Raw genomic sequence first — 24,878 nt, 5'->3', positions numbered from 1 at the left:
GGGGAAAAGGATATGCTGTACACAATTACAGTAATATCCATCACTATTGAATTGCCATTCTGTTCTAAGAAAAATGAAGGGAAGAACAAAGGACAATGTATGTCAAAACATATTTAGCAAATTTTGAAGTTCAATGTTAATGTTGGATATCTTTGTTATCTTCTGAAGAGTTTTTACTCACATGTACTTTGCCTACAGGGAACTAGATTGATTATAACATACAGAAATTATCTTGAAAAATTAAAATATTGATATACAGCTCTGTTCACAAAAGAGCACAAATACGTAGTATTTATGCAACAAATACTTATAGTTAGATATTTTAAGTCTTCAATATTTAATAAATTATATATTTCTAAGCTTCAGAACATACAAATTCATAATGTTACTCTAAATCAGAAAATCAAATTGCAGAGGTTTATAGTTTGATACCTCAGAATATTTTGGCCACCTCCCAAAAGAAACTAGAGTGAGACTGTCTCTCTTCCAACCTACAGATAACAGAAGAAAAGACAAAGTAGGGGACTAGTCTAAACACACAGTATATGAAGGGAAAGGCAGGAATAAACTCAGAAGTTTTATTTCACAGTATTTACTCTCACCACTAGGTTATACCATTCAAAAGCTGATCACAAAAAAGATAATACTGTATTACGTCTGGCACTAGTGTTTTATTTCCATCCACTCGCCCAACTGAGAGCAGTGTGAAAGTGTGAAAGCAATGTGAGGAAGGAGCTCATATATCCTTCTTTCCAACTCAAATGCCAAACTGTACTCTCTCTCATTGACATCACTTGAACAACTGTCATACAGAGAAATGAAATAGCTCTACATGAATCCTCTCACTTGAAGCATGCTTATGCTTATTAATTATCAATCATAGTTGATAAATCCTTGATTACTGTCTTTCTAAAAAAGGACTCTACAAAACCTTTATTTTAACCCTTCTATGGTATCTAAGCAGAAGCAACTTTTATAACAGTTCAGTGAACTTTGTCTTTCTATTTAAAATGATGACGAACAAAAATGATGAATCAGAATATGTGCTGTACTAGCCATAAAAGGGACAGCTAGATTAAATGAGGCTTCTATTTCATCTTGTTCCACAGCAGGATACATTATTCTGATAGCACTGGAAACCTTCAAGTTCACTGTTACTTTATTGCTGCTCTTCAGTTTACACATATTGCTGCTCTTTAGTTTGCTGATATTACTCCAAAACATAATAATCAATTATGAATTTTTATAGTTTAACAGATCTGAGAATTAAGATTAAAAAAAAATAAAAAAGTATCGTGTTATTATAGCAAACTTCGTCAGCTACATACCATATACTACCTATTTTGAACTTGCTGTCCATTTGTTAGTATTTTAAAATGTATTAGGCAGGTGGGTGTGAATTCAGAAGAAACATATAGGCACTTTATATTGTTCACATTATAAAATAATAGCTAAGCAGAATAATGAAATATTTTTTATTTCTGGTATGAGAATGCAACTGCCCAGAAAAGTGTAATCTATATCAAAGAGAACAAACCTTGACTTTATGCCATAAAATACAGATTAAAATACTTGAATGAAGATGGTTGAAAAAAATGAAGTTACAAAAGTGTTCCAATAGCTGTTCAGAAAGACAGCTGATGGAACACATACTTGTGTGTATATATATTATATATATATATATATATATATATAAATGATTCAAAGTCAGGCATCTTTTTTCTTAAAAGTGACTGTGAAACATGAGCTAGGGAACAAATTATTCACTACCATTATCAATTGCAAAGCAAGACTGAGCCTCACATTCTATTTTCTTTTCTTGCGCAGATAAAAATGAAAGACGCACACAGGAAGAAAAGCAAACTTGAATTACCGTAACAAAATAACAAAAAACAGAAGACCTGAAACAGAATTACATACCAGGTGCAAAATCAGCATTAAAAGGTACCTCAGCTGTCTTTGTGGTTGCGGAAAACCCAAAGTGCTACTTCTTATCTGATATAAATTTGCATTCAGATTTATAAACTGAAAATTAATTGTGACCCTTATGTCCATATACCATTTTCAAATTAATTGTGACCCTTATGTCCATATACCATTTTCAAAAACACAGCAAAACCATGGAATTGGTTGCAGGCAATTAGTAGACATTTAATAACTACTCAAAGTTTAAGAAGAAGAGGCTAAACCCAACCATTGAAGGAGGAGGAAGCCATTTTGGGTGTGGCACCTGCAAAGTCAACAGGTGCTTTCTTTAATAAATTTACAAAAGCATCCTCAAAGAAGAATTATGTTTCACTTTCAGGGAAACAAGTGGCTTGGGGAAAAAAGAGAACTCATAAGAGCTGTAGAAAATGAGGGATATTTAATGTCATGAAATCTTAGGAATAGCTTTTAAATTCTGAACAATTCTGGAATGGGTGAAAAAATGTTCAAGTAACTCTGAGGGAAGTCAGTTCTTATGAAGTGGACGATAATATCCGCATTTAACTCGTGGGTGCCACAGCCTTGTGCTATGATTGGCTGCCATCTGGGCTCCATCTGACAGCAGCAGATTGGTATTCTCTGCACACGTCCTCGCAATTCCTGTCGCCTGTTTGCTGTCCCTTACACATACATGCAATACAGTATTTACTCAACTATAAACATTTCTGTAATGTACACAAGCAGCATCTACAGCACAGTTATGCACCAGCATTTAGGATCGATTTGGTATTAATAATATATATCTGTTTAATCTTTTTTACAACTGATTTATAATAAATTATTTAATGGTGCAAATATTTTTTCACCTATATATGTTAGAAACCTTTCATTTTGTATTTGCTTTCCTTATTTCCCTTTATTCCCACAAGCCATTATTACATGCATAATCTTTTTGCTTTCATTATGGTAACTTTCTGTTAAACAGGATAGTTAAATAACTGCAATGGGAACTGTGAGTGTGACTGAGAACAGACTAAAGCAGGCTGAATGCTCAGCACTGCACAGAAATATTTTTCTTCACGAGCAGCAATTTACCAAGAAGGCTGTCAGAATCAGAATACAAACTAAAACTCCTCCAAGATCAACATGGACACCAGTGTCCTTACTTAAAAGAGCAGAAGATGTTATTCCTTTCCATTTATTAAATGATTCAACATTGCGGTATGCCTGCAACTAATTAGTATGATCAACACAGTGCAGGGCAGGAACAAAAGCAGTCCGGCCTCTGAGATGTGCTGGTGTAAAAGCACACAGGAGTATACATTTTTAAACCCTGTCTCATAATTTATAACCATAACATACTAATCATTCCTTGATAGGAACTTTCATTTGTAAGACTGAATTAAATGTCATTTCTGATTAGGCCTGTCTCTGGATATTAAAATTGACCAGCAGGTTTATTCACTTACTAGCAGTTAAACAACTTACTTTCTTTAATGCTGTCTTATATTAAACATTATAGAAAACAGAAGGTCAGTTACTGGCAAGTAAGAATGATACAAGTGCATGTAAAAAGAACATATAAGTACCATGAAAGAGAGAGAAATAAGTATATTTGCTAAGTCATATACTTACCATTAGCACTGCAAAGTTATTGAAGTGTGTACTCTGAATGGTGGTAATATTGCCTGCAGAACTAATTATGTGGCACCCTTCTCCCCACCAGCCTCCATGTCCATCTAGAAGGTCAAAATCCCAGAAGGCTGCAATGGGGTCTATACCCCGTGCAAGGTGCCTCAACCCTATAGTAAGAGGGCTGGTGAGGTTTCCAAAACTGCACCCATCTGCAAAAGCAACAAACTGAATCAGAGAGATGGAGTGGAAAACCCTTTATTGATGAATGTTGTGTAAAGAGATCAGATACACTAAGCTATGGAAAAAAAAAAAAAAAGCAATAGACATGTACTCTTAGTGGTCAAAATCAAGGGTAATGTTCACATTCAGAAAAGTTTGCAATAGTTTAAATAAATCTGAATGAACATTTCAGTCTCATGTGTCCAAATGATCTAGTCAACCTTCACAAAGCTGATTTTTTTTGTCTAAGATTCTTCAGTTACAGCCAGTGTTACACTATTGCCCATGTAACTGCAAAAATGGCACAGTTTCATCATATGATTAATAGCTGAGAAAATTCTGCACTTTGAAAGTCACATTTAAACATTTTTAAAATGTTAATAAAATGAGAGCACTGCTCAGAATCAAATAAAATTATTAAAATTGCCTGGGTGAATAATTAATCAAAATAATGATTCACTAGCATATAAGAGATGTCACATTTAGACAAAAACACTTAACACTTGTTTTACGTCCATTATATCAGAAAGTATACTGGAGAGTAGTGATACATGCAACAGGGCTCTGCTACCTCCCTGACAGTCTTATTTTTCTCAATGTCTACGATGTTAGCATTGCAATTTTCATTGTAAAGAAAAGAGTAAAACAAGATTTTTTCCTATAGCTCTTTGTTTTAAGAAACAAACCTCCATAACAACACAGTCAAAAAACATAGTAACCGCAAATCTGCATTCTGGTCATACAGCAATTGCATTTCTTTATTTGCAAAAGAGTTTGAATAAAATGATGCAGATAGGAATAAATTCAAACATTGCTGCTAAAGAAACAGACCATTCCCAGCCTCTCAGCATACAGTATACTCTACTCTATTCTCTACATAATCAAGTATACCTTAGCTTTCAGATTAAAGAAAATAATGCATAACAACTCCTCACCTATTTTAGCAAAAACAGCTGGTGTGGCAACCGTCCTACGTTTCCCATCGTCTGCAAGATTTGATGAGTTTCCTGTGCTGGGAAAGAGTTTTCCATTCCGAAAGACAATAAACTGTAGCTTGCAAGTGGAGTTATCAACAGATTGCCAGGATGAAGACTGAGAGAAGACAGACTGTGGCAAATGAACTGAAGCTACTGCTACAGCATTCTGTACAATGAGAAAAAAAAAGAAACATTTAAAATGCAAATCACAACAGGGTTGCTTTCATGATGTTTTAAACTCCTGTACAAGAAATGTATGCTGCTTTCCTTTTCCAACAGACTGGAAGCAACCAAAGAAGCACGAGCTGTAACCATGGGAATAGGATTGGTACAGTGCATATTAAAAGGGAAAACGTTTTGATTGAATGTGTGAGTCTATATGGTCAAGCTCCCTGCTGCAGAGGTGAGAATGGTTCTTACCGTGCCTGCTAGAGGGTCCATCAACACTGCAGATCTGATTTAAAGAGACAACCTCTACCAGGTTTTCTCCTTCACTTAAAACAGAATCAGACAACTAACATTAAAACATTTCTCTGAAAGGGTATTTGAAGAGTATTAAAATCATTTTATAAATAAAAATAATATAAAATAAGACAGTAGAGAACTGCAAATGTACTATATAACACTTTTTATAAATACATTTTTCTTGCTTCATATATAGAAAATAAGTTAACTCCAATTTTTAGCAATCCAGGATAAAAATATTACAAGCACTAATGTAACAGAAAACAAGATAGCACTAAGAGAAAATGAATGAAGACTGTCAGATCACTATAATGGCTTTGCGTTGTGATTGTGTTATACACCCTTTTACAAGCAGATAATTCGCTTACAGCATATTTATAAAGCACACCAAACATTATGTTCAGAGGACTTCACTCATCAAGCATTTTTTTCCTCTGCCCAAATAGAAAGCTAATCATTAAAGGCTGAGATATTTACAAGAAAAAACAAATGATGAGCAATGGGAAAATAAACAGGGAGTCTGTCCTGAGCCTTGAAGTGAGAAGTGTATGTATTTAAAAACAAACAAACTACACAATGTTCTAATTTGCATTTCCCCCAAGGGCAAAGTATGGCTTCTGTGCACATAATTTACATAGATTATCACACAGTTTACTCATAGTACATGTGCGCTACCTCTTCGAGAAGTAAAAACAATAATCTTCACAACCATGTAAACAAACTTGATGTTAATATATGTCCATATGCTAGGAGAAATACACATGAGAGGTAAAAGACACAACAGAGATCAGCAAACTAAAATATTAGAAGCACATAGTGACTTCACGGTAAATAGGGGGGAAAATCATGAGGAGTCTGTGGTGTCACTGGGATGCTTATGTAAACAGATAAAAGCTTGTATAAAATTTTTTTTATCACCAAGCATATTTTGGAAAAGTTTTGTGATTCTAACAACAGAAACTCAAAAAAATACTTTTTTTAAAAAAAAATATTTAATTTAGGTGATGTCACAAATATATTCATAAAATTAATTAAATATGTTAAAAATATTCAGGAAAAATACAGAAAATAGCAACAGCACATTTTTACATTAGATTTTAAAATGACTGTGAAGACTTTAATTGGAATTAACTGAGCTAAACATCAAGTACTCGTCCTTAGATTGTTTCCACTGCCTAATTCACTGATTCTAAAGCTGTCATAATTGGCTTTGTCTCACGCTTCTGAAAAAGACATATTTCACTCTATGACATCCCAAAGTACCTCTGTAAGCTGAATCTCTGATGATTCCATTTTAGCCATAAATTTGTTATTAATAAGTACGTACAGAAATTTTTAGTAGTGTCATTTGTCAAACCCCAAATCTCTCCTGACTTATCTGGAGATCTACAAAAGTGTAAGAGAAATTATAGTGTGATTAACTTTATATAGGATTTTCATTATTATTCTATGCTGGAAAAAGCAACAACAATGACATATTAAATTACACTAATTACTTATTATACACAAAAAGAGAAAGCTAGAAGCATCTGAATAAGCTTATGATAATGAAACCAACAGCTAAAGGCATTGGGATAAGCAACAATGTGCCATGACTTGACAAAAGCTGTCCTACAGAAGGCAGAGGAACACAACTGGTTTATAGCACTTTTGCTGAGGCAAAATTGTGTAATTCATTGAGGCTCTCAAATTTCTTCTCTATTTTGACTCACTGATACCAATGAGAAAAAGCAGTGTTACACTGTGGTAAACAGAGCTTGACTTTGAGACCAGGGAGGGGAGAGAAGGGGCTGCACACATCCACAGCACAGAGAGTTGGCTTGTTTGAACTGCCTGATGGCCAGTTGCGCAGTTGGGAATGATGAAGGTGATGGCTACCCCCTCACCTCCTTTACTTCCCAGTCTCTGCCCATGCAGAGTCCCCTAACCACACAGTGTAAAGGAACCTGATCACAGAGACCCATAGACTAGCTTTATCTCCAAGGGGCAAAGACTAATGCAGTGAAGAAGAGCTGTGCACAGTCAACACATGGATTCAGCACAGACTATATGCAGTCCTTGGACTGGTGGAGCAAATGTCACACATGCAGCAATGCAACATTTAATTAACCATGTGGCAAAAAGACACATTTACAGAAAATTATTTCCTCTTCAGGCTTCAGAAGAGGGTTTTTCCCTATTTCTCCAAACAAAAGGTACCAAAACCATGAATATCTATAACATTAACTATTTAATAATCTTTGGAAAATAATGTCTACAGGCAATTTCTGGGATATGGTGTAATTTTGAACACTACCCTGTGTATACCTGATATTTCAAACAATTTATTTTGAGTGCAGGCAGACCAAAGGAACAAATTGTGACAATGTATAGGTAAAGTCAAAACTCAGTGCATATCAAATATTTACTTTATGTAGAAGTTCCTCAAAATTAAACATCAAAATCGAACTGTTTCCTACAGCAATGTGTCTGCCAACAAACTCCTGTGCTAGGATATTCATGAAAAATGCACACACTGAGAATGCCCACACATTCGCAATGCTGTTTAAAAATATGAATAAATATTTGTGAAGAATTTTTACATATAAGATATTTGAGAATCTTTATTTTAATAGCATTAGTCATTCACAGGAAAAGAATGTGAGCACTCAAGCAAACCCTATTATTGCAGACGAGAATGGATGGAGCTTGACTGGAGGCTCAGTCTTCAATTCTACGTGTTGTGATGAATAAGTCACCACTCTTGCCTCAGTTTTCCCCTCATGTGGTGAAATAAAAATAATAGTATTTCTTTTCCTCCCAAGTCTAGAGATGAAACACAATATGTGAACAGATTATTACTAATACCAACAACAGTAACATTAAATTTTGAGTGAATGACTGTGCTTTAGATGTTTCAAACTCCATATGAATAATCTCCTGTTTTAAAATTTTATTTGGGCACCATATTGCCACATCACACAAGAACTGATATTCCATGGTGTGCTAGCGGCAGTGTCTTGGGAAGCTGCTCTACCTCTAAGGGAGAAACAGATCAAGAGAAAGAACCACCATCAACTGTTCTGCATGGGATCTGCAGCTTTGCAATGACACAGGTCAGCACTGGCAACTTATATTTTCCCTGGAAAAGCTTACAATATGTGTCAGCAACTTACCAGTTAGGATTTAGACATTCTGTGATCGTTTTCAAAACAGAATGTCAATAATCCCCCCATGACTCCATTTCACTTTTAGTCCTATTAACTGGATTGGACTGGCAATCATTAAAAAGGAAATTCTGAGCACTATAGATTTTTCTAAGGAATATTCTTCTGCTGGAAAATGACAGTGTTTTTAAATGAAAGCTAGCCACAGAGATCCATCTATTTCTACAAAAATATGATCGAAATTATTCAAATTTCAAAACCTCCCATGTCATCTGTCCAGATATTCCCAAATCTGCTGCGTGACCTGCACCAGGGAAAGAGGACAAAGCAGTAAACCAGATCTAAGTGTTTTCCAGGAGGCTCCTAGGACTCCCAGCTCTGAAAACTTGTAACCTGGGAAAATTTCCCAAAAGCCAAAGGAAAGGTTCTTTTGAACACTATGATTCATAATTGGAAAGTAAATTTATAAGAATTTCTGAAGTTTCATTTCTTGTTTCCATTCCCATGCTAAGGTGTTTTTTTTTGTTTTGTTTTTTTAGAATTTTTCAAACTAGCTGAAGAACAGAAACAGCACAAATGGATAACATGGATCCCAGAAGTTTAAAATATGAATGGAAAACCTCATTCCAAAGAGAAAATGGTTCCCAGAATATCGAGAGCTACAGGCTTCTGACATTTTTTGCAGCTCATGCATGCGTGACCCTTATTAAAAACATTTTAAAGGAAAAATGAAAGATTTAAAGTGAAGTTTTTCCCCAGGCAATTTTATTCTGGTCTGCAGTCCATTCCTTATAATCAATGCTAGCATTTACAAGGAGTTTTTAAGTGTTTAGGAAAGACAGCCCCTCTCACCTTAGGTGCCTTTGTAATACATTGGCCCTGCTAGTCTCATGATCCTTTAAAAAGAGCTGCTTCCATTTGCAATATTGCTTCCTGACTATCTTGTTCAATTTGGCTAAAATTTAGCATAATTTGAGAGAACATACCTGTTGTCAGACAGTTCTTACCAAGGGAGATACTTGGTAACACTGTGGAATGATATAAATCAAATTATTTTCAGTTCTTCCTGCACATGCCTTGATATTAGAATGATTTTGAGTTCAAGCACGGTATTTATGTTTGAGATATAATATATTTCATATGAAAGCATTTAATTTTGAGTGCTCAGAACAGTTGAAAGGTGTATTTTTTCTAGTTGTCACTATCCTCGACTTTAAAAACACTACCTTTACAAGAGGTCAGAAGAAAACAGGGGGGAAGGGGAGGAAGAGTAAATGAAATCACCTGAACACCAAGCAGACAACTAGAAAAAGCAGCTCCACTGCTTCCAGATTTTAAAGAAACTGATTATGTGTTTTACAGATTCAAATACAAGATGTCATAGATTATTAATGATCCAAGGGCGTTGCTAAAATATGTACAAGCTATATAAAATTACAGTAGCAGTAAAAATGTAGCAACTAAGCTCTACTGGTAATAACCTATATTACTAAATAAGTATTGACTGAGTTAACAGTGTGGTCGTCATCATAAAATCAAGTGAATAAACTATGTATACAAATACAATAGATGCTAATTAGGCCCTCAAACAAGACAGTAGCTCCTCAGAAGCAACCGAAGAGATCGATTTAGAATTTATGTTAAAGGTTTAGTGGCTAACATAATAAAATAGTGCAAAACTACTTTTTCATCTGTCTCTCCTGCTAGATATTTAAATCATGCTCCTTTGGAATTATTTCAGCACATGAAATAAGAGATAGAGAGGCATTTGGCCCAGCACTGTCAAGCTGTATGTATGTACTTCTCTCTTGCTCTGGTATGGAAAGCATCAAGAAAACAAACAAACAAAAAATTTAGAATGTCTGGGAGAATGTCAAATAAGAGTTCTGTAAAAGGAAGGGAAACGATGGCAGTTTGAAGAAATATGGTTATATAAGACTCAATGGCAAAGCAATTTGACAGGACCTGAAAAAAAAAAGATAGGATTGATGTTTGTTTTTTAAATAGGAAGACACAAGGCAAGGAGAGTGCAAGGAGATTCCCAGCCATATTAATTTGTATATATTGTTGCAGATTTATCAGTTTACTTGTAGTCCACTAGGCTGCTGTATAACAAAAGTCTGGAAAGGCTCAGGAATGACTAGCAAGAAAAAAGAAAACTGATACAGATTCCCAGACAGAAATCAAAAGATATCTCCAAAAACGCAACATAAAATCACCTGGCTATAGGGATGAAATTGCTATTCATGTTAGGATTATTATGTAATAAAGTTGTTATATTGTAATGCTGCAGCCCACATCCATCTTAATAGCTGGAAACCAAAGTACATACACCAAGATACCTTTGTTCTAGCCAGACATAAATGTCGTTTTAATGCATAGTGAAAACGTGACAATAAATATAGGCAATTATATGAAAAGGTACAAAACCATCATTAATACACTTTAAAGTGTATTTAAAGGTTTATCTAATAACAAAGGCTTTCTAGAATTCACGCTATGTAAATATTAGTTTCAGCAAGCAACATGGACATTTTAGAAAAGCAGGTAATATATAATAATCTTTGAAAGCCTGATAATCACTAATCCCTTTTCTAATATATGTAAAAAATAAAAGCAGTCTCCACTTTAGGATTTTGTATTTCAAATTTTAAAACTTGGCAAACTCCGGAAAATTGTTAATAAAAGTTACCTGGATTAACAAGATCCAAATGGAGAAGCAACTCAAAAAGGATATTGAATATAATCAGAAAGACTATGAAAAGAAAAATAAAAAACCCAAACCCATTGATCAACAAAAAAAGTAGTTTTAGGTGTCAAGAAATGGATAAATACAGGGATAACTGCCAAAAACACTTTACATACAGCACTAAGTTCTTCAGATCTGTATTTAAAAAATGGACAAGGAAAGAAGTAGAGTTGCTATGTAGAGAGAAACAGGTAGAGATAAAATAAACTAGAAAAAAAATCAGGTAATACATTTTTTATTTAACCTCATTGAAGGTGTTGATGTTTGCATGGAGACAGTTAGGATCAATAAGAAAAACATCATAAGAAAAATAATATAAGAATTACCACAAATGTCAAAGCAAAATTCAGCATGGGCTGAATAGTGTCATGCAAATCTTTGACACAACTGACACATGAAATCAGAGGACAACTATGTTTTTTTTGGTGGTGGTGGTATTTTTTTTCTTTTGTTTGTTTTTTTTTTTTTTTTTTTTAACGATTATACCAAGTTGGTCATAGAGCACTGATGACTTCTCTGTAAAATGATCTACAGTTAATGTGAATGAAGTGTGGCATGTAATTAAAACAGTATAGAACTATGCATGAATGACTTTATTGCACAGTTTGCAGCATTTACAGCTGCTGCTGCCACATCCCCATATTTGTCTGCTTCCATGTCAAGAGACAGGCTGCTTTTACAAATCTGAAAGAGTTGTTTGGTAAATTGCATAAAAATGTGGTATCCTTAAGGTACACCTATATGGACCGCTGTGTCATTGTTTGTACCTTCCAGTGTGATGCAATGAAGTTGCTTATGCATTCATGCATGATTCCTCCAAAACAGGTCAGCTCATTGCATCTAAGACTTCATTATTAATGCATCTGTAAAAATACACTCAGAATATATAATACTTTTTTTTTTTTTCTGAGGGAGGTAAGATGCGTGGAATTCAAGCAAAAGCTGACTTTGTAATCTGATATCATGAGGGGAAAAGGGAAAGGGTTAAAAAAAAAAAGAGTAAAAGAAAAAGAAAAAGGAATAAAAAAAATCTAAGGAAAAAATAACACTAAGGGAGACAGGATAGGTTTACCACAGGTAAATAATGCCAGACTCACATGATAGTCCTTGATAACTTTCTAGACAAGGACACACAGGTCACCAAATTTCTTTTGCCCTCAATAAAATACTGGATACTATATAGAAAGCTGAGTTTAGACACTGAGAATTAGTAGAAATAGTGTCAGGTGAATAAGGAACTAGCTAAAATTCATAATAAAATGATTTATTTAGAAAGGAAACTTAGGCTGTACCAGAAGTTTCTATGAAAATTAGTTTGGGGGCTTACAGTTTTCATCTGATGACCTTTAAACAAAGAAAAAGAACATCACCTAAGACAATGCTCAAAGTCATAGGCTTTACATATTTATAATGAGAATTTCTGTTATAAGCTGGTGAAACAAACCACTTTGAAAAACAGACAAGGAAAAGGACTTGAATGCACTGTTTTATCACATGGATGAATCTGAGCCACTGCAATTTAACAATAAAAAACTACAAATATAGTCCGGAACATTTCAAATGAAGCATTTCCATTAGACAGGGAAATACTGTGATTTTAAAGAACAATTTGTTTTACAAGTGCAGAGGAAGAGAGTTCCGCATTGTCAGCCTAGCAAAATGAAAGGAGAAATGGCTGTGTCTGCTGCCTTTAGAAACACCAAAGGAATAGCATCTAGAGAGGAAGAAGAGTCATGTGAGCACGAACACAAGGACAAGCAGGACATTGGTCAAGAGCAAAAATGCCGATGTGAAGTATGAAAATACTTCCTAGCCTTTATTACAGAAAGGACAGGGTGGCCTCCAAGGAGAATGGACATGCACACACAAAAATTCACCTACTTTTGACAGAGCATTTGAATATTTTACGATGGAATTACACAATACAGTTCTCAGGAAAAAGAAAGATTTTGTAAAACTATTCAGTCATGGTAGTGTCAAGTGACTTACATCTGCAATAAAAGAACACTGAGCATGGAATTGATATCATTATTAAAAAAAAAAAAAAAAAAAGGAAAAATTCTGCACACACAACAGCTGCAGACAGTTGGCAAACTTGAAAATTAAGCCACATTTAATGCAGACAGCTCTTTTAGAAATCTTAATATAAACGTGTAAAAATAGAACAATTAAATACAGATCTGACTTGGAACATTAAAGAAATGAAGGCCTACACATATTTCTATTACTTATCTTCCTACTAATTGTCCTTAAAATTGACGAGGTCTTTAGCATTTAAGTAACAAGAGCTCAGTGTCCTATACTGTGTGATGGTCCAGCAGCAATAGCTGACATAGATGACAGCTAACTACTGACACATGCTCAGATGAACATTCCTAGTATACAATTACCTAAAAATGGTATCACCCTAATCACTGCACTATTATTCTTTAACAAAAATTCCAGATTTACTCTACCTGAGATAGGCTATATTTTGAAGATATCCTTAATTTCTGGTAGCAGCAGTGGTAGCACTATCAGTTAACCTTGTAGCTCTGAATAAAAGACAAAATCCTTTGTTTACATTGTTGGATCTGCTACCAATCTCCCATACACTCATACTGTACCTATAGATAGAACCATCTTTGACTATAATATTATGGTGACTGCAAAGAAAGCCTTCAAAGCAACCTGAGTGTAAATTAAAACAGATGATTCTACAAGAGACACGAAACCACAACAAATCTGCAGAAAGCCTCAAACATATTGCTCCAGTAGATACAATGTAAGAATCAGTATTAAAATCCACATTTTTCAATTATTTACTACTGATAATTTAGTATATTTTTTTGTGTATTCCAAAATTCCACATCAACAATTTTATTTTAAAATTTCCAAGTTTTATCCATTTTCACCTTTTCTGGAAATGTACTTTTCTCCATATGTGATAAAAAAAAAAAAGCACTGTAAAGCACAAAATTTGTCAACATTCTATAAACTGAATTTTATATAACAAATACACCACAATTTTGTTGTAATTTCAATTACCATTTTTTAATATTTATTTTTTTTAAAAAGGCAATTTCAAGAAACTATTTAGATTTTCAAACAGTGTTATAGGATTGCTTCAGTTCAGGGTTCCTTATTTCAAGTCAAGCCAAATCTGCGTTTGGCTTGCCATAATGCAGAAAGCTATGCTAGGGGATACATAAAACTGGTCTTCTTGGGAATATGAATTCTTAAGGGTGGCTTATGAATTTTCAGCTGTAATGTAAAGTTTTTGGGGACAGATGGGAGGTGAGGAAGGTGGAGGTGCAGATCCTTGAAGTGTTGATTTCAGACATATCCCAGAATTCATGCTGTATCTTCCCATTGTTTTCCTCTGAACCTACAGAGACTTGCTGCAGCTTCATTTTTATAAAGGATGGCTTCTGGCAGTGCATCCTACAGGAAGATTTGCCCTCTTAGGAATTTGGCTCACTGGGCCCTTCAGGCATGTATGTGCTCCTAGAAATACTACATTTTCCTCCAAGCTGCCTGAGATGAATGAGTATTTTTCCTTTTTATTTAGGGTCTCAGTTCATCTTCAGGCATGAAATATGTGAGATCTTTCTAGAGAGATTAGATTAGCATATTAGGTTGTTGTTTTGTTTTTTTTTTAATTACACTAATGAGTGACTCTGATTGTTACAGGTGCCTTCAGAGGGGATGGGCATATACTAAATTGTTAAAATTTTAAAATATAAAGTCAAAATAAATTTGGTGAGCTAAATGGAACATTCAGCTGCATAATTACAAACCTATCATCTTGGATCTTAGGAAGTACATCATAATCATACAGAATACCTAACTAACCAAATACCTTTTGCAGTTTACTGACTACTGAGCTTAAAAGCCAGTAAATATTACTGGTTTTGAAGAAAAAATCATGAATTCTAGCTTCAGTATACCAGCATATGTAAGTTGTTGGTTTTTTTTTGTTGTGTTTTTTTTCCACATGCCCACTTTTAATTTCTTTTTTGAACTAGGTGAATTATGTTAACGTAGGCCTTGTAACAGTTTTATTTTCTGTGTGGTCCCTAGCTTATGATTAGCATACAAAAGAAACTATTAGAAATAGGAATAGATATCTTAATATTTCCCACCACCCAAAGTGTTCATAAAGATTTTTCTGAAGTTTGAGAAACATTATTAGATTAAAATAAGAAGAGATACTAGGTGGCTTATACGCATCAGAAGACACTGTAGTAAACAAAATTCATATGCATTTTAGCATAGCACAGTGCATACAATTATGGATTTTATGATTTTTCTAAAGTCTTAGATAATTTGGGTATATCCATTCATTGAATATAAGTACACACAGATGCAGCTATTAGGTAATACGGTGGTTTAAAATGACCAGATATTGCAACTACTTAAGTATACTAGATGATAGGATTTCTAATTTCACTGATGTGGTATTCACACTTAGTTAAGCCAGATAAATATAAAGTTCACTTCATAACATAAGTTGGAATGTAATGAAAAAGATTAATTCTGAATTTTTCAAAACACTATTTTGATTTAATTTTCCTGAGGCAAAGTCAGTTGCTATATTGTGTATAATTTGCAGAAGTCCAAGTATTAAGTGTTTTTTCTGGTGCTGTCTTTTTATAAAGGTGACTGCAATAAGATGCTGACATTGCAGCTTGATAGCTACTGAAACATTGACTCTGATAACAGAGGAAATCTGAAACTGCTGAAAATTTTAGCAGTTTTAGCAGTTAGAGACTTCGAGGAAGTGAATTTAAAAGTTCCACACCATGCAACAATTCAGTATTCTGCAGATTTTTGAATGATTTGGGTATTATCCTCAGCAATGATCTCTATGGGCTACAGCCATTAAATAATGCAGACCTAGCACTGCTCCTGCAAACCATAATTTAGGGAAGACATTTTTCTAGAGGATAATGTTGGTCCCCTACATTCCCTTGCTTTGCTGTATAGAGACCACTAAACGGTGAAAAAGAGGCAAGGTTCTCTTTGCTTTAGCCTATGCACAATCACACCTTCCTTCAGTCTATTACAAAATACAATTTTGCTATCCTCACAATTGTCAAGAAAATATGCCTCCTCAGGAAGAGCAAATATAATTTCTTCCCTACCTTTACTCAGTTTTCCACTTTGAAAAATCTATATATTTTAGTCTCCAATTTGCCACAACAGTAATCTGTCTCCTGGATTTCAGTCACTGAGCTGATTTACTACCTTCCACAATACAGAAGTCTAAAAAGGTGAGTATAGTCACACTGCTAAGAGAAAGGTTCTGAGTCACAAAAGTGTCTTCACATTTGGGTAAAAGTACCCAGGGCCTCCAGACCATTGAGTTGCATGGTGGTAAAGTGGATGAACATCAATGACATTTTAAGACAATTATAATTGCGATGTTGAATATGAAGGGCAGATATTCCACACCTGCTAATGCCAGTACCTGTTGGTAGCTGCTACTCTCCAAAACTCTCATACAAAATCACAAACCCTGTTCCTGAAGTCTCACATGGGTCTTTGGGATTCAGATGCACTCAGTGTGAACACAAAAGATAAGATATTGAGCTCAGTATGACAATGGCACAGTCATGTCAGAATTTCACCTTTAAAGATCAGTTCTGGCCAAATGCCCTGCTGAAAACCTAGAGAGAGCGAAACCAAACAGATTCACTACATATGTTTGAGCATAAAATGAGATACCATAGATATTAAAGGAATTTATCCAAGGCAACATTTACATGACCCAGTTATCATCACTAATGATTCCAGTGCCACAGGCATGATGTGAGACTTATTTCTGCTTTTCTTGAAAACTGGACAGAAAAGAAATGGAGGAGTAGAGTCCACCTGGAAAGAAAGGTGTCAATTCATAAGAGGAATAGCTTTTTCCAAGCCATTGTATTTTGGGGTTATATAGAGCAAACTGATGCCATCTAAGGAAAAATATATTCCCCCCCTCCCTTTTTAGAGAAAGAAACAACATAAGTTGTTCTTCATGCAAGTAATAAATTTGAAGATAAGCTTTTACCAACAATGTAAGCTTGAGTCATGAGGCAGCTTTGAAAATAAAACTTTCTGAGATGCATACATAAGCACACTGTGTGTATACTTCATGTGAAAATCTGTTGTGTCATTCCTTTGGTTCTGTCAGAAAACATTCAGAGCCAACCAGAACACTTTTACCCCCATCTGAATCACATACACACTCAGTGTCTTTAACATAGATGTTGACCAGGACAGATTCCTTAGCCCAAAACTCATCAGCTGTAGCAAGCACTTAGGGACGGTCTATCTTGATTTTTTTTTTCTACTAAGTTTTTCTAAGGGATTTTTTACAGAATTATGAAAACACCAAAAATATTTTCTCACATTAGCTACAGTAAAATCCAATAACAACCACAATGGAAGTGAGGTCTGCCTGGTCCTTCCTTCAGATCACATCTCCGCCAACCATCATTTCATACGGTGGTATGAATTGAAGAAGGCTGGAAGAAACCTAACCTTTATTTGTTAAAATTTCATAGATGCTGAGAAAGCACCTTGGCATATGTAAATTTTGCTTTATTACTGCAAAAATAGTTACTTGACATAGTCAGTGTTTGATACTTCATTTCTAAAAGCTGACTGAATTAAAATCTTAATCCTGTACTCAAATCAAGTTTTGTAGCAATTGATGACAAAGCAATGATGATGTTCTCCAGATTCAGAGTTGAAAATATTAACATACATTATCATTTTTTTTGTCATCAGTAATCACTACATGAAAACTCATAATTTATATTGGGTGAAGATGCTTTTATATTTCTGAGGCAGTATGCACTGTATTCCTCTTACTCAAGGGTGTGCCTTTGAGTTGAGGTGCCAGTGAGGGTTACTTTAGGCTTCTTGTATCCTGCATGGACCCAGCTGAGGTATGAACTAACCACTGAAGGAGCACCCCTCATTCCCTTTCATTGACAGTTGAGAATCAAGATACCTAGCATAATATAATTGATTCCTAATGTAATAGATTCCCTTAAATGCTCAGCTAGGTGCTAATGCTAACCTAGCTAAAGTTAAACAGGATGAATAGAATAGTAATAAATGAAGACTGAGAACTAAGAACTACACCAGTCTTCTCTCCTCATTTCTTAGATCAGACAAAAGGGAATAACAATAATCTTCTTAGATCTTCCAAATGAAAAACTGTTTTTAGCATGCAATATATGACTGGAGTGGATGGGAAAGCACAGTGTTTTGCTTGTGGCTTATGAATTAATATAAGTTTTCAAGTATTAGTGCTGCAGGGGCTGTATCCTGAAAAAGCAACAGCAACATGTTCATTAAAAATAGCAGCCTCTATGCCATGAAGTGTTCATTTTTTAAATCTTGTAAATTGGTTATATAAGTAGCAAATTTGCAATTTAATCAGTAGAAAATGAATTGTTTTACATTGTTATACGTAATCATTTGCAATAGTTTGAATATTTTTGGTCTTCCCTTCTTGTTATATGGATTTTCTGATCTTTTTCAGTAAAGGTCAATTCTTCTGGTATCAGTATATTTAATGTGTTCACAAATTTGTACCAAGGGCCTTTATTCTTAAGGGCTTCATTTTATCAGTCAGACACATCAACGGTGTGTATAATTCAGACTTTCTCAAGGGCTTCCACTGCCAAATTTGACTGATTTTTCCCCCCCCCAAGTGTGTTTTCATTCTCACTGAATCACTTCCAGTCTCCTGTTAAACTGATGTGCCTTTATTTTACGCATCAGCAATATTCATTTTCTAACATAAAAACTTAATGTATTCACCATTTCACTATCTTTTTCTTCTGAACTCCCCAGTTTTACATTCTGCAATAAATAGGATAGGAGTACTTTATTGAATCTTGCACATGCATTTCTGAACTATTACTACTGCTAACAGCAGATGCTGATATGAGTACCTGAGTGTATAAATTAATTATTTAAGAGCGAGGATCAGAAAGAAACGTGCTCAAGAAGGGAAAGTGAGAGAAAAATCAATACAGAAAAAAATTGAGTCTCTCATGCCAACTGAGGGTCTAACACCATGTACAAAATTAATAACTAACATTATTAGCTGAAAGACAGTGTATCTGAGAAAATCTGGCAGAGTCCCAAAATGTCTATCTCAGTAACAGGAAAGACTTAGGTTTTCTTATCAGGAATTCTGGGTCTTGGCAGCTCTGCACATTGACAATAACATGAAAACACTGCTGCCAAGGGCACAGACTCCACTAGCACCTGGATTCCCATTTTTCTCTATTGGCTAACATAAGGAAGAAATATTTGAATAACAAACTGGGTATAGATAAAACTAGAAAAGGCTAACTTAGAAAATAAAAAAATGGATTTTGGTCCTATTTCCCCAACTACACTTACTGTGTTTTCTTTCTTTCTCACTCTTCTGAAAACACCATTAAGTAAATGTCTGAACATTAACAAATGAAATAACTTCAATTGATGTCCTATTTTCTTCCAGACAAACAAAAAAATAAAAATTGATTGGCCATTTGTGTTCATCTGCCATTCTAAGTTCTCATATTCCCTTATTTCTCCAGTAGATCTACATAAAAAATGCAGTGAAAAATGCATTTATAAAAAAACAAAACTGTATTCACTAGTTATAAATATCTTGCCGTCCGTCTCTTCATTTTATCACCTTGTAGGGGCTCTCTGAGGAACTTACCAAAAATATTTTCTGGATAGTTTTGATATCCTCTAGCTTTTTAGATTTCTTTTAATGTCTCTACTCAGAAGCAATAAACCAAAAATGATACAGTCTGCATGTCTGAACAGCAGCGTTTTCTTGCATTGTAACCTTGACATGGAGAAAGCAAGATACTTGTACTTGCTAAGACATGGTCTATTCAGCATCATTGTGTTAGCATTACTCACCAAGTGGAATTAAAAACTGCACTACAGTTACCATGACAACCAGCTGTCTCCCACATACAGCATCAGTTCGAATTTGTGCAGACCATTTCTAACAATGATTTAAGTCAACAAATTCAGTATTACCCTAAGGTAAAAATCTGATTTAAGAACAAACAAATATTTTCAGTTTCATAATATTACTTAGCTCGATACATTAGTACCAAGTATGACTTAGGAGTTCTTCAGAGAGCTGCAGTGACTTTTGTCAGAAATTAATGGTGAATGGTAATCTTGTCAATATATAGTTGGGAACAACTGAAATTCTTAACCCAATAAACATGCAAGCAGCAATATTCAATACCATGTTTTATTAAGCAATATTAAAAAATTTCTAGTCCATCACCTTTGTAAAACTGACTCAATGTAGCATATGATGGAATAAAAGCACTGTACTCTTTTAGACAGATTTTACTTTTTCATTTTGATTTTAAGGCCTTCTCTATACTATGCTGGTAAGATGTTGCCCATTGCAAATGGAGAAGTGAAGACATAACATTTGTAGGAGAGTTTGTGGGGAAAATGCATTAGAATATTTATTTAATCATTCTCTATATTTACATTTGAATGATGGTGTTGATTACCTTGCGTAGTATCACTAAGATCATCAGCGTATGCTCACTGTAGAGATTCTTACTAGAAAATAAGGTGTAATTCTTGTTCCTCCAAAAGTATCAGCCAGCAATTCTCCATTATCAGTTGGAAAAATAGTCTGAAACTTGAAATATAATTTCTGAGCTGGGGAATTCCAAAATAAGTTCCTTTTCCTGTAAACTTAGTGGCTTTCTTTTTTTTTTGTATGTTTGTTTTCCAAACCAGTTTACATGCAAAGAGAAGGCTCAGTCAGTCTTGAAACAGCTGAGCTGTAAAGAAGAGAGGGAATGGGAGTATATCAAACTTGTATATCATATTTACAATGTCTAATGAAACATCATACAATTGCATGTCTGGTCATCTGTATGAAACAGCCACCTGCTGCTTCACAAATTCAAGGCAACATTTTTTGGATTCTTTTGATTTCCAAGCATGCTTTCTGTTTGACAGTCATTGCAAGTACGTAATGGCAACAATGGCCAGTTCTGCTGGCAGAACAATGGGATGTATTGTTACAAGGAGAAGCAAAATACAAACCTGCAGAACAACACAGAAAACACATACAATTACAATTGTGCATGTGTACGTTGAGCATGGGGAGAGAAGAAGTAAACACTGAAATAAGGGTAGTTAAACTATTAAAAATGCAATGTATGGTCAAACTACAGGTAATAAAGTAATAAGACTATTCTTCATGGAAGAAACTATTTAAAAAAAAAAATCAAAGAGAACTTAGAGTCCATAATTACTAAAGAAACTGCTAATGTTACATACTGAAGTTCATATGTATTAATGATACGTCCTTAACTCACTTATTTTTCTGGAAGCAAGGGTCAAAATGAAGTGTTACTGTAGATTCCCATTTGGTACATGGTATAGCACTTGTTGCATCACAGAACTTAAAAGCATGTCAGAGAAGAAAACAGGACAAATCAGTGTAAAGTGTTTAGAGTTAAGAAATTCAGAGGCTATAAGGAATGTGATGCCTCTCATGAGTAGAGTTTTAATCTGTGATTAAGAGTTATTGAATCCTAGCTCTCAGGACAATACATAATAATGAAAATTTTGAGTTTGAAAATAATGCCTTCAGTTTTAAATGATTTAATTTATGTGGGAGTGCTGGTCAGATAGAAAAATAAGTGTGACCTAAAAGATTGAGGAAGGAAGTAGCACAGAAACGCATTTAGTCCTGTATCACCATGGACACATTTGTTATCAGTGACAGGCAATGTGAAATCAGGCACAAATTGAAATCAAACCCATCTTTAAGGTTACACTAAACTGAACTGACAGGAACACTATACGCAAGAAAGAAAGAGAAATGGATTTCTATATAGCGCTTCGATCCTCAACAATGGGAGTGCATAATGCTTAAATGTAAAAACAGAGGAATTCAAGGCAGAAAAGAGACAGAAAACAAGAAACAGTGTAAAATATAACCTGAAGCATCAAATCCACAAACCCAGACAGGAACATATTTTTTTTTGTCAGCAAAAAGGCTGTACACAGTCAAAAATAAGTGTCAGCGGGAAAACAAATATGATTGTTACTAGAATTTAACAGATCTGTAACAATCCATTAACTCCTAGATTGAGCTGCAATGCAATACCATAAAATAAAATAAAAATTAAAAGTAAATCAAGATGACAATCTATGCAGATGTGTATCATTTTACCCCGAGGCTGAGTCTATACCCTTGTGTCAAGGATGCCTTAGTGGGGCTAAAGTAGCATTGCTAACAATTAATGGATGCTTTCTTGTTACATTTCAAAAAGATAGAGCACCATTATTATTTTTTTAAACACATAGCTATTTAAACAAAGGAAAAAAATAGAGCATCTCACCACTGCATTTTTCTAAAATAATATATTTGAACAAGCTTGCCAAATCCATGTTCTTTCAGTTCTGTAGACTTCTGGGTTTGTATGTATTAGTATTTTAGTTTAGATTAGGAACATTGGTCTGATTTTCAGATATTAATTTCATCATATTGTGTTCAAATCTGAACACCAATTTTCAGACAATTTTCCTCTGTCCGTCTGTTGCCATGCTTTGACACGGTAGTCTCATGGTGCACAATGTGGATTCCATTTGGATAAAACAGTCACAAAATGTAACTGGTGAGTTACATGGGACCAGAGCAGAGCTAAACTGGAGCAAATTCCTCAAATACATGTGATGTTAATGACAGACTCTCAATACCATCTGTTTTGCTCCACAGATTTGCACATATTGCATTGTACTACTTTCTAAGGTATTTTTAAAATCATGCCTTTTTTTTTTTTTTTTTTTACACAAATTTCTTTTTCCCTTCTGTGACTCTGGTCTCTCCTGGTTCTCTTCCCTGACCTTTGGAAGTAATTGAAGTCTGTCCTCTCCTAAGCCTTAAAGCCAGCTAAAATGGAGTCCTTGCTCCTCTTCCCTACAACATAACCTGTCCTCTTCCTCTTTCTAAAACTGTGAATAGCTCTGCAGTCCTTACAATCATTTCAGTCTCCAGGTTCAACTAGAACTTCTGTAGACTCATCATTATGACTAATAACTGGCAACCTCATCTATTGTCTCATTCAAGGACAACTATCTGAGCTGGAATTAAATGCACTCATGGATTAAGAAAAAAAAGTCAAAAAAAGCTTCAAAGCAAGAGGCAGTATAAATTTGATTACATTCTCCCCAAATAAGTAGGCAAAATAACAGCAGTTTCCTGGGATATGTATAAAATTATTTATATGCAAACTGAGACTCATGTTTCTCAAATATATTTTCTCCTGAAATAATCTTAGCCACAGCTGCAATACTATCTGTGTACTCAGGTTTTAATTTTGACTAAGTCCTTTACTTTTTATGAAAGAAAGAGAGAGAAAGACTCAAACCAGTGAAAACTTCTATGGTCTGATTAACCAATTTGGCAAACACCCACCACTGCACTTCTGCAATGACCCTTTTCAAGTCAAATTTCTTTCTACCTGACAAAATAATATTCTAAACTTTTAGGACTGTATCATCGTATACAGGCCTAAGGAACTGACAAATCAGAATGTTTTTCATTAATGTAATTATTATATCATGTTATTTATTTTTCCTTGAAAAAATATTAATCTTTCCATATTCTTAAATATATATGTGAGTAATATGATTATATTTCTACTTAGATCAATTTCCATAATCGTACTTGATAAGTGTATAGGTATAATTTAAATATACTATATTAATATAATGTATACTATCTTATAGTACAATAATTTATATAATTTAGACTAATAATTATTAATGATTTAATCATTATTAAAATAATTTTGACAGCTGCAATAAACTATCATTTCCTTTCAGACAGTATTGCTTCCTTGGAAACAATTTAATGAATTAAAAAATTGGTTATGAAGCTAACACAGCTTTATTTAACAATAGGCTTTTTCACCTGAAATTTGAAGAAATTGTTACAGATATAGCTCTAATTCATTTCTTTAAAATGCATACAAGCAAACATTTGTATAAAATGGCATATTAAATATAAAAATGAAAGTTAACAGAAAAGGTGAAAAGAATCTCATCTGTTATTATAAAATAATTTCTTAGAAGAGCTAAACAGCATACATACGCTTACTTTAAAGAAGCAATACAGGGGAAAATCCTGTATATACAAGGCAAGTGTAATACAGATTTTCCAGAAACTTGATACCCTGCTGAAAATATAGCATAAGCTCTAGTCAAATAATATAGCTGGATTTGCACCAAGCAAAAGCTTCAGCTAGATGTTACTCTGGCAGAATCTGATTCACAAAGAACTTTCATTTTGCAGTTTGCTGTACAGCACACATCCTTTCTGCTGGATGTAAAGGAGTGTTAGCAATTTCACACTGCGCACTTGCCTGTATATACCATGTGGAAACAAAACTATCTAACAAAATGAACAGAATACCTGTAAATTAATATCTACCTATTGTTTTAAATAAAGAGAAAGAATGTACTGTTCATTTAGGAAATACTGATAAATGGCAGCTACATATATTGACAGTTCAAAAGTGAGGCAGATCGTCAGCCACTGCTATCTACACAGCTATGCTAATTTACAGCAGTTAACCATTTGCTGCAGTTGCCTTTCTGTTCTCAGCAAACACACAGAAGATTGCAAAAATATAGCATGATTCCAAAATCAGACATTATTTTCACATGCTGTAATTTTCAGCAGCCAGTAGGACTGCTTATCCTAAGCACTGAAGA

At 34.4% G+C, this 24,878-nt stretch overlaps 1 protein-coding gene across 5 annotated transcripts in view; it reads right to left on the bottom strand.

Annotated features, from left to right (window-relative positions):
* Positions 1 to 24,878, bottom strand: part of ADGRA1 (adhesion G protein-coupled receptor A1) — a 277,156-nt gene that overhangs the window by 53,049 nt on the left and 199,229 nt on the right. For all 5 annotated transcript variants that reach the window (XM_035545601.2, XM_035545609.2, XM_035545594.2 and 2 more), the window contains 2 exons: positions 4,716 to 4,923; positions 3,562 to 3,770 (listed from right to left, as the gene is read on the bottom strand). In XM_035545601.2, the coding sequence (XP_035401494.1) occupies positions 3,562 to 3,770; positions 4,716 to 4,923 (417 nt within the window). The remainder of the gene's footprint in view (positions 1 to 3,561; positions 3,771 to 4,715; positions 4,924 to 24,878) is intronic.

The sequence above is a fragment of the Cygnus atratus genome, chromosome 7, assembly GCF_013377495.2.
Source record: "Cygnus atratus isolate AKBS03 ecotype Queensland, Australia chromosome 7, CAtr_DNAZoo_HiC_assembly, whole genome shotgun sequence".
NCBI lineage: Eukaryota > Metazoa > Chordata > Aves > Anseriformes > Anatidae > Cygnus > Cygnus atratus.
The sequence above is the reverse complement of the archived record's forward strand: the minus strand, read 5'-3'. Positions and strand labels throughout refer to the sequence as shown.